The sequence below is a fragment of the Lipotes vexillifer genome, unplaced genomic scaffold (assembly GCF_000442215.2).
Source record: "Lipotes vexillifer unplaced genomic scaffold, Lipotes_vexillifer_v1.1 scaffold1122, whole genome shotgun sequence".
NCBI lineage: Eukaryota > Metazoa > Chordata > Mammalia > Artiodactyla > Lipotidae > Lipotes > Lipotes vexillifer.
This window is the reverse complement of record NW_006798649.1, coordinates 1,301,136-1,312,202: the sequence shown is the minus strand read 5'-3', so window position 1 is coordinate 1,312,202 and position 11,067 is coordinate 1,301,136. Positions and strand designations below refer to the sequence as shown.

Here is an 11,067-nt window from a genome sequence, read left to right as displayed (position 1 = left end):
GTGTGAGCTCTGTGTGAGAACGGGGGAGATGTATACCAAAGGGCGGTCGGTCGCATCCACAGTCTGCAGGTTTTGGAGCTCGGCCCCGGCCCAGACTACAAGTCCCAGGAGACCCCGCAGTGACGGGGTGCTCCGGTGATCGCTCCCTCATTCCTCTGGACAGTGGAGATAAAGGTTCCGTTCGCAGCGCACTGCGGTTTGGTTTGTTTTCAACGGCGGTGACGGAGGTTGGGAACCCGGCCGACTGCAGGCGGGGGCGTCAGGAGGCGGATTCCTCCTGCCCTAAGCACTGGGGGGCGGGAGGAGGGGAGCCGGACCAGAGGGCCGGGCACCAAGCCGCGAAGGCTGAGCAGGCTGAGGCGATGGAGGGCGACGGGGTGCCTTGGGGGAGCGAGCCGGTCTCGGGTCCCGGCCCGGGAGGCGGCGGAATGATCCGCGAGCTGTGCCGGGGCTTTGGCCGCTACCGCCGCTACCTGGGACGGCTGAGGCAGAACCTGCGCGAAACGCAGAAGTTCTTCCGCGACATCAAGGGCTCCCACAACCACAGCTGTCCCTCCTCCCCCACGGAAGGCGGCGGGGCTGAGCGCGGCCCTGCCGGCGATGTCGCCGAGATCGGGCTGCAGGCGGGTAAGGAGGGTAGCCGTGAGGAAGACAGGGCTGGAGAGGCAAACTGAGGGTGGGCCACACCCCTGTCCCTGCAAACGACCCCGGGAAGAGGCGGAAAGTGGAAGAAGGGCCGCGTGGCGGGGCCCCCGGGCCTGAGCTGGCCGGATCCGAGATGCCGTGGGAGGGCATCTCTCGGGGTGGGGGAGGGGAGGGGCTTCAGGGACTCGGCCGCGGGGACCAGGGGGCAAGGGGCGCCCGAAGGCAGGAGTGCCAGGAGCAGGATCCAGGGGACCGGGCTGTGCACGGGCGGGAGCGCGGAGGGCCCCAGTTTGAGAGGGCGGAGGTTAAGCCTCGGAGTGAGGAAAGCTGCTCTGAGTTCGGGGTTGAGCAGTTGTGGTCAGAGCCCCAGTTAGGGATGGTGGAATGGAGGGATGGAGGACGGGCGGTAGGCAGGGAGCCCTAGGAGGCCAGGGAACTGTAGTGGATTTTGTGTGTTCGGTGTGTGTGTGTGTGTGTGTGTGTGTGCGCGCGCGCGCATCTGTGTGTTTGATTATGTATGTGAAATACTCTTACATCAATCATGTGGCAACTCTGTGAAAAGAATGTACTGGGGAATGGGGCTGGGGTCGCTAAAGGAAAGGATGTCTGATGGGTGCCAGGGAATTGCCAGAGATGCGGACTGTGTTTAGGGTGAAGAAGGTAGACAGGGAAAGGATCGTTTTTTGGTCCTGAAACTTGACTTGATTCTCTCTGGGAGGCCCTAAAGCATTTAAAATCGTGCAGCGTCTTTGACCTTTCCTAATTTCTTGCTTCCTCTTAAACTGCTGTTGGTGGGGAACTGGAGGGTTTGATAACTACTTGGTCTAATTAGGAAATAACAGGTTGGATGGAAGAAGGGACTGGCATCCCATGCAGACAGATACCTTGGGACAGTATAGCAGTCAGTGGGTTTCATTGAGTGATTCTCTAACTAAAGTGTGTATTAAGATTAATGTTGAAAATATCTCAGGCTCTATCCCACAGATTGATTATGTCTAGTGGGTGGGTCCTAAGAATCTAAACGCAAGCCATGGGTAGGGATTCTGACGCAAGTGGGCCAGCAAGCACGCTTTCAGAAACACTAATTTAGATGCTGACAGCAAATTTGAACGTGAGGCGTAGAATGCAGTGAATTCTTAAACTCTTCAGAGTTTGTGTGTTGGGCCCTATATTTCCAAAGTTGCATGTTTAATATCCTAAATTTGTCTGAGACTCCAGAAATGGTGATAAAAATAAGATTCTGATTGATGATATTCCACTTAGTTGGCCTGGATGTAAATAAAAAAGCTTTTATTTTACCTCATGGGATAAGTGGGACGAGGGGGGATGACTATCTTTTCTGAAGTTGTGGTTTTGCAATCTTCTGCCCAGAGATTTGTTATTCTTAAAATGGACCCATAGAGGGGACTAATTTCTGTGAGGCTATCAAAAACAGCTGGTGAGAGGGGCAGATGTTTTCAGGGATGAGCCCCAGAACGTGTACTTTCACCCTCTCCCTCAGCAATGCTTTCCAGCGGCTTTCCCTGCTCACAAGTTTTTCTTATAGCTTATCTTAAAAAGCCCTCTGTTGCTGTAATTTTTTAACAACTATTTTAGAATTACTACTGATAAAAAATCAGAGAGTAGATTCACCTCAGAGAGATGGAGGTTTTCAAGGCACCTTGGCTAGCTCTTGTTTTTATTCTTTAAAAGCCAACTTAAGAAATACAAATGCACCTTTGTATTTTGCCTCATTGGCTTTTCTAGTTGACTGCATCATGAACTAATCTTTTCGTATTTAACTCTCTTCACCCTCTGGAGTCTGTCCATCTGAAATAGAAACCAGGAGAGTGTACAGATGACAGGACTGGGAGCCATTTGATTTTGTTCCATGAAATGCTTCCATTCCTTTAGTGTGGACAGTTTTATTTTTGGAGGTGAAAAGGAACATCAGGAGAATTAGTGAGGTGGCACTTACTATGTATATTTTGGGGATGCCATTTTCCCAGCTGTTTAGGTGATTGTGTTAGAAAGTAGAAACCATTCCTTAAAAGACAACTAGCCCTTGTTCTCTCCCTTTACAGACTATCTTTACAAGATCAAGTTCATTCAGAGACTGTCTCAACTTTCTTCTGTGAATGTTGGTTTCTGATTAATAGGAACTTGAAATGTTAAGCGAAGGAACACTCAATTCTTAACCGCAATTCTTAAAACCTCTTTTGAAGGTTTTAATCATCGTTTCAGAATGGAAGTGTCTTCTAGGTTGGGTGTAGTATGGTATTTGAGCAATTGAAGATCATGGATTAACTGTAAATTTTTATTATTTCACTTTTAACCACAAAAGAGATGGGAACGACCCCCCAAATAACGCTTCCTTCTTAATTTTCACAGTTTTGAATTCACTGAGGGCAGTGTAGTGAGTATATAATGTACATGATGTTTTAGAAGTTAAAAAGTAGGTGGAATCTAAAATGAGAGTAGCTCGGCCTGTACAGGGAAAACTGAATGATAAGTGAAACCGCCTTGGTTCAGTTCCTCCTTTTCTTCCCAAAGCATTGGCCTTCTTTTCACTTAACTATAGGGAATGAGAGCCTGTCGATCTGTTGATTTTCCTCTGTCAGAGGGTTCAGAAGTAATGAGATAAAGGCTTTGACCACTTCTGAAGACAGGCAGAGTGGAGTACGACAGAGTAGCAGAGGGAGAAGTATTTTTCTTGTTTTATGATCTAGTAGAGTTCTAAGCTGTTGCAGTGTATCGTAAGCCTCTCAATTTTAAGAAATTGGAATGACTTAAATGTATTTAGTTGGAATGCTTTAATCTGTGCCACATTCCTTTCTTCCTGGTTCCACTCCTTACTAACTGAGTGACCTTGGGCAGATCACAACGGAGCTGTGCCATGGTTTTCTCATCTGGAAATGAGGATTATAATAATAGTAGTTGCCTCTAGGGTTGTTGGGAGTTAGTATATGTGTTTAGAGCAGTGCCTGGTAAGGTGCTGTGTAAGTATTAGCTATTACTAGTCAACAAACATTTGAGCCCCTGGTAATGGGGTTAAAGAGTAAATAACAAACATTGGTCTTGGCCTTGAGTTAGTGGAGATCAGTCTTCCCCTTCTATAGTTTTCTGCTAAGAAAGAAAAAAAATTATAATTATCATTACAGTGCACCTGTTTGTTTATGTTGGATGAGGGAGGAAAAGGGCTATAGGAAGATCTGAACCTGGCCCTCTAGAAAGGGGTAATCTAATCTCAGCCATATGCATACGCAACATATAAAGTAGAAAAATTGGAAAAAGCTAAAGGTAGATTATAGGCATTTTATGTGAGTTACAGTTCTTAGGTTTTTATAGCTCTTTGCCATTGGTTTGCTAACAACTTCGTTTCTCCAACATCCTTCACCCTCTTTTGGTTGCCAGAATTAAAAGGGAGAAGAAAAGCACTAGTATACTTATTTATTTAAGAAAAGCCCTAGTGCACATTTTTCTTGGACTTGTTAGACAGAAATTTGTATGGATAATACAGTTTAAGTGGCAGAGTGACATCTGGGCAAGGGATGGAAAGTTGGGAAAGAGGATATTCTTTACAGCCTGGTTTCTTACAGTTGCCATCTTCATGGGGCTGAGGGGTGGAGGGAAGTTGGTTGTGGGGTAAAACAGCCAGAGACTGGGATGGGTGTGCTTTCTAGTAATTTGCCACGATCTGTTTAGAAGAGCTGCCTCAGAATTTCAACAGAAGCTTAGCAGAGATGGTGCTATAACTGTGATTCTTATTTGTTACTTGTATTACCTTAGATGAACAAAACCCCATTTCCCCAATTATATCGAAAACTTTCACTTTCTCTCAATTTTCTTCCTGTATGGAAGCAGCATATAGTAGTCAAAAGTTTTAACCACCATTGTTTTCTGGTGTAACAAGTGGGAAACAAAAGTAGTCAAAAGCAAGCACAAGTACTTGAATCAGACCTGAGTTCCTCTTCTAGATCAGCCTTTTATTAACGGTGGGACTTGGGGCAAGTTACTTAACCTATTGGAGTCTTGGTTTCTTCATATGTAAAATGGGAGTGATACAGAATGCCACATATTATATGAGTCCATCGATTTGAAATGTCCAGAACAGGCCAATTCATAAAGACAGAAAGTAGATTAGTGATTGCCAGGGGATGGGAGGAGAGGAAAATGAGGAATAACTGCTAGTGGGTATGGGATTTCTTCCTGGGGAATAAAAATGTTCTAGAATTAGATAATGGTCATGGTCGTACAACTTTGCGAATATGCTAGAAACCACTACATTGTGTGGTTTAAAAATATGAGTTTTATGATATGTGAATTATATCTAAATAAATAAATAGAATGGGAGTGATAATGTCTACCTCACAAAGTTGTTGTGATATTTAGAGATAATATACATTAAAGCACTTAGCACAGGCATATAGTTAGTACTAAACATACGTGACATTTGAATGTATGTGTGTATGTGTGTATGTACTTGGTGAACATTAGATTAGGAGGCTGGAACAGGGGGGTCGGGGGAAGAATAAGAGGAGTGACGAATGGAATGAGGGACAGAACAGTTTTGAGCTGAAGCCAGATTTAGGCCCAGGTCTCTAAGCTCCCAGTCCCGTTCTGCTTCTGTGACTCCTCCCTTGTTCTTTCCTGATCTGGCCATGGGAATAGAAAATGCACGCTGGCAATGGAGAGATTACGTTACAAGTGAGTCATAACCCAGGCTCCATAGCTTGACATGGAACCATAATCTACTTCAGTGGGAGATTTTATCTGATTGAGTGAGTATAATGTGACACTACCTACTCAAGCCTTTTATACCAATTTCCAGTCCCTTTCCTTTCCCCTTCCTAATCTTCCTTTGCTAGGATAATCTGTTTCCCATGGCATGGGGCAGCACACTACTAAAAAGGCTTGGATAATTCTGCCTGCTCTTGAAAGAAAAGACATTATTACCTTTAAGATTATTATCATTTGCAATATGTTTAGTTTAGTCTTAAAAGGCATTACTAATTTCAATATGGTTAGTTCTTCAGCCTTGCAAGTAGCATTTAAAGAAAGCATGGATTTAAATAAAAATCCATCTGGTCTTTAGATTTTGTTATGCTCTGTCCACTTTCCAAGCATCAGCATTTATTTCTCCATGCTTCTCTGTCTCACTATGTTAAGTCAACAAAGAATCTTCCTGCAATAAATGCACTTCTCAAAAGCAATCTTTTGAAACTAAAACCTCAAAAAATATGTTACTGAAGTAAAGGGAAATATGAATTTCACCTTAAACCTATTGCTCAATTCCTGTAGGCTCTGGACATACAGGTCATGTTTTTATTTATTTATTCATGTGATAGCTATGGATAGATTTGTCTTATCTCGCTTACTAGATCGTGAACTCCTAAGGGTAAAGAGTGTTTTACTCATCTTTGTATCCCCTGCAATGCCTACCATAGTGCTTTGTACCTAACAGGCAAGTATCTGTTAGATCATTTACATATCTGGTAGATATTGGAATGATGTTTTTTTCCACTCCAGAAGGGCAATTTTTCCCCCATGAAAGATATGGGATTTTGTATCTTTGCCAAGATTTTCCTCTCTGGGCCCCTAAAACAGAACAATGATAAGCATTTGATAGATGACTAATTAGGCTGGAGCTGCCAGTATCCCAAAGAATGATTTTCATGTCCCAAAGAATGAATTGCACGCAATACTGGAGCTTCACCATGATATGGGAAGTAAATATTCATTCACTCAACAAATCTTTATTAATGCCTAACTTTGTACTGGGTACAGGACACACAATGGTGAAACATTGTCCAACTAATTGATATTTTAAATTCTAAGCTAATGTTAGAATTGTTAGAATTCTAACACGTTAGAATGTTGTTAGATGTTAGAATGAAAGAAAGAAGGATTAGTGTTTTATCATGTTCCCTCTAGAGGATTTCCTACACATTGGTTTCCTGCTTAACCATTAGTCTTTGAGGACCAGGAGGATAAGGCATATGAGAAATTCTAAGATTAAATGGCATTGATAAAAACAGTAGTTGAGAGAGATGCTTTACTGACTTTCCGACAGTACAGGAAAACTAGCCCCAGTCTGTCTCTGGGATGGAATGACTATAATTGTCTTGTTTGCATGGTTCAAAAGCAGAATGCATTCATGAAGGTTGTTGTTAGAGTATCTTTTATCTTCATCAGAGGTGACTCACAGGGATGCCAGTATGAAGCGTGTGAGGAGTGTGGGTGGATGCGGTTTTTCCCCTAACTGTTTTAAGACCTAAGGTGAATTTGCTCTTTACTTTTTGTAGGAAAATAGTTCACTTCTAGGGATAGTGGGTTTTGCTTCCTACGTGGTCCAGGGAATCTGAATGGTGTCATTCATAACAAGAGTGTAGAGTCCCTGTGAAAGATGCAGCTTTTCTTTCATGACTCTCAGAGGTCTGACTGGAGTCCCCTGTAGGATTTTCAGTCTAAGTATAGGCCACCCCATGCTTGAAAATTGATTCTATTCTTTGCCAAATGGGGAGTCTGGTAATCTTGGGGATCCTGGAACTTGACACTTTAACAGAGGAGAACAGATGTAGCAGTGGTTATGTGCCCCCTTGCTTAAAGCTATAAGCCAGCCCCTCTGAGAAAGTCTCCTTATAGATAGTATTCCTCCAAAGTCCAAACCAAAACTCTCTGAAGGAAAGTTGGTCAGAGCATGGGACTCATCAGAATCCCCTGTGGGACCCTGGTTGAATTGCCCATCACATGCGGTGCCTTCTTCTGTCGTATTTAGTAGGCAGTGTGCAGTGTGAGTGGTTTGGACGTGTCCCCAGCCTGTGGGGTGCCATGTGGCTGCGGGAACCTTTCGACCGCAAGTCTTTGGAGTTGGGCTTTATAATATGCTTCCGTTCCCTGGGGTGGTGTTCTCTGGGCAGGAAGATGGGAAGTAGAACTTGAGGATTGTTTTGCTTTTCACTGGTTTAATAAGACATCAAAACTATCCCAAAGAATAGTAATAGCTTATGTATTCATAAAAGCCCTTGACTATTAAAAAAAAAAAATCATACTTCTTTTTAAAAAAACATGCTTTTATCACTTTTATTTTACTCAGATATAAAAAACGGTCTAATTTTAGCTTCATCAGATTAAGACTTCAGTGTGTTATTTATACCAGACAGATTTTACCCTTTCTAGTTTATATAATGGGAGAGAATTATATTTCCCAGGATTTTCTTGGTTAAGCCAAGTTTTACAGACTAAAGATTAAGTAAGGCCGTTTCATAAAAGCAACTGGATAACAAGACTAATTTGAATAAAAGCTTTGTTTTTATTCAAGTTAGAGGGACAGTGACTGAACCAATATGGAGCTTACTTTTTAGGAATATTCTGTGCAATATACTGTAGCCTTAACTTTTAATATTATGGAGATATGTAGGGGCAAAAAGGAATGAAGAACTTGGGGGAAAACAGCTAGTAGGAGAAGTCATTCTTATTCTTTTGGCATATAAGAAGCCCCCTGGGGAAACCTATCTCAGTTTCTCCTGATTGAACAATTGGCCTGCTCTGCTGGCTCATATTCCGTGGAGAGAAGTGGAGAAGTTCTGCTGTTGCAACTTGGAAACGTGGTTGGTTAGTCGAGGATAAAAGTAGTTAGTTGGCATGTGATAAAGAGGCCTGAGCTGCAGAAGAGGTGGAGGTGTGTTCCCTACTGCTGAGTCATCAGGAGGCCGCGCTGCAGGCAGTGCAAGGTCAAGCTTCTTCTGGTGGCTTCTTGTTCAATGAACTGGATGGTTATAGGTAACTTTCATCAAAGTGTCCTGTCCTGGAGTGGGTGTTTGTCTATACTGCTTAGTCTTGAGGACTTGGGTTCTAAATCTGATCCTGAACTACTTGTTTAGATGAGTGCCTTGGACTCCCCAGACTCAGAACTGGCATCAGAAAATGATCACAGGAAGATTGAGGAGAAAGAAGGTAATGTGCAGGGCAGAAGTGGGGACAGTGAAGAAACTTATTGTTTAAATTGTATTATTACTGTATATGATGTATTTTTTACCTGCTGGTTTTTTGTTTTTTTTTGTTTTTTTTGCGGTACGCGGGCCTCTCACTGTTGTGGCCTCTCCCGTTGCTGAGCGCAGGCTCCGGACGCGCAGGCTCAGCGGCCATGGCTCACGGGCCCAGCCGCTCCGCGGCATGTGGGATCTTCCCAGACCGGGGCACGAACCTGTGTCCCCTGCATTGGCAGGCGGACTCTCAACCACTGCGCCACCAGGGAAGCCCGGTTTTTTTGATGAATAAAATTCTATCTCTTAATCTCTTTTCTCTAAGATCCAGACCTGGATACATTTTGCTGGTTATCTTTTTGGCCAATATTTTTAAAATTATTTTGAAATAATTTCAAATTTATGTAAATGTCACCAGAACAGTACAAAGAGTTCTCATACCCACTCCATGCAGGTTCTCCAGTTGTTAAGATTTTATTGCATTTGCCCCATCACCTAATCTCTCTCTTTCTATTATAATATATGTATATATTTTTCGGAACCTGTGAAAGTGAGCTCTAGATAGGTTGTCTTATCTCTTCTAAACACTTCCAGTGTGCATTTCTCCCAAACAAGGACATGCTATCAGCATGCAACTTCCCAAATCAGGAAATCAACATTGAGTCAGTATTACCATCCAGTCTACGGACCCCATTTAAGTGTTGCCAACTGTCCCAGTCGTGTCTTTTCCTTTTGATCCAGGATCCTGTCCAGGAGCACATGTTGCATTTATTTATCATGTGTCTTCAGACTCCCTGAATGTGGACAGTCTCTCGGCCTTTCCCTGGCATTTATAGCTTTGGCAGGTTTAAAGAGCAGGCTTTACATTCTATGGGATGACCCTCAGCCTGGATCTAGCTGCTTCCTCGTGACTAGACTCAGGTCATGAGCTCTCAGCAGGACTAGGCACAGAAATGACGTGATGTGCAGTCACATCAGGGGTACGTGTTATCAGCCCACCCACCCTTGGAGATGATCTCTGGTCATGTTGGTGTCTTTTAGATTTCTCCACCTTAAAGTCACACTTTTTCCTTTTGCAATTGATTAGTCTTTTGTGGGAAGGTGTTCTAAGATTTCACGGATGATCTTGTTCCTGAAAATGCCTCCCTCCACTAGACCTAACGTCCATTGACAACGCCCACCTGCCTCAGTGGTGGTTTTTCTATCCACTATTTCTTCTGTATTTCTTAGTTGGTATTTGCAGAGTTAGAGCATTCCTTTTCCATTGTTTGTTTATTATTTATTTATATCAGTGTGGGACTTCTGAATTTTTTCAATGGATTATAATTTCTTATTATCATTAAAAAAAATTTTTATGCTTAAATTGTCCCCAGTCCGGTGAGTAAGCACCCCTTTGAGGTGGTTCCTGTGTCTTTTTAACACATTCCCACCATTGGATCATTCTTAATGGTAACTAGCTGAAAGAAACTGCCTTCCAAATGACAGAAACTAAACTCTGAGTGAAGCATGGGGTCGGCTTCCTCGAAGAACTGCTTCCATCTCTGCATCCCGTAAATTACAGCTTCAGCTGCCAGCTGCCTTTCTATTCCCTCTGCAGCTCGACCAGCCTCAGGAGCAGTTTCACCCAGAAGGGAACTTGTCAGCAGGCTGCTGAGTATGGTCTCTTCATGTCACATGGCTCCCAGGAGATATAAGCCCTGGGGGGGGCGGTGGGCAGGGGAAAGTGTTGGGGGGAGGTTATGTCCCTCTTCCCAGGTACCAGTACAGTCTGCTTTTCAAAAGCTGTTCAAGATCTTAACATGACCACCAGGTAGGATAACTTGAGTGACATTTCTGCCAGCTTGACTTTCAGCTTCCAACAAGAGCTTTAGCTGCTTGAGCACATTTCTATCTCTAATCTCCAAAAACCATCCCCTTCAACCAAAATACCATGTATTATTTGGTCCTTAAGATTCTGAAACCCAGGCTCCCTAAGCATATGTTTTCCTTAAATGGGGATGCCCCCTCTAAAATTCAGAATCCTTTAAATTTAGCTGAAGGTCAGAGAGCTTGTTTGGGAATGATAAATAAATGCTTCTTGGCAAAATTATTTCTCTCTCAGCTCCTGGGGTTTTTGTAGCTCAATACTTTGAAGCTTGCAGTAGAATTGATTGTAGTAGAAAGACTGTATAACGTTCATTTCTCAATTTAGGATTTGTTCTGTACTCTTGGCACATGTAGTTAATAACAAATACAACATCACTACTTATTTGTGGAAATGCATATTTGTGTCACTGATTACTTCAGTGACTTATAAAATCCTTTGTATTTAACTCACTTTCAGAGAGGACTTCAAGTTCAGTGTTAAAGGTGAGGTAAAAAATTTTACCGAAGGAGGGAAATCCTTGGGGATCAGGAACAAGTACTGCAGTAGTAACTCTGTTGAGACCTGAATTGACTCTGAAGCCCCATCAACCTT

The 11,067-nt window shown here is 43.1% G+C and overlaps 1 protein-coding gene across 2 annotated transcripts in view; it reads left to right on the top strand.

Annotated features, from left to right (window-relative positions):
• Nucleotides 1–341: 341 nt before the first annotated feature.
• Nucleotides 342–11,067, top strand: part of DSTYK (dual serine/threonine and tyrosine protein kinase) — a 52,744-nt gene continuing 42,018 nt past the window's right edge. The window contains exon 1 of one of the 2 annotated variants that reach the window (XM_007470681.1): nucleotides 342–627. In XM_007470681.1, the coding sequence (XP_007470743.1) occupies nucleotides 363–627 (265 nt within the window). In that variant the 5' untranslated portion in view covers nucleotides 342–362. The remainder of the gene's footprint in view (nucleotides 628–11,067) is intronic. The other variant, XM_007470680.1, reaches the window with a different exon arrangement.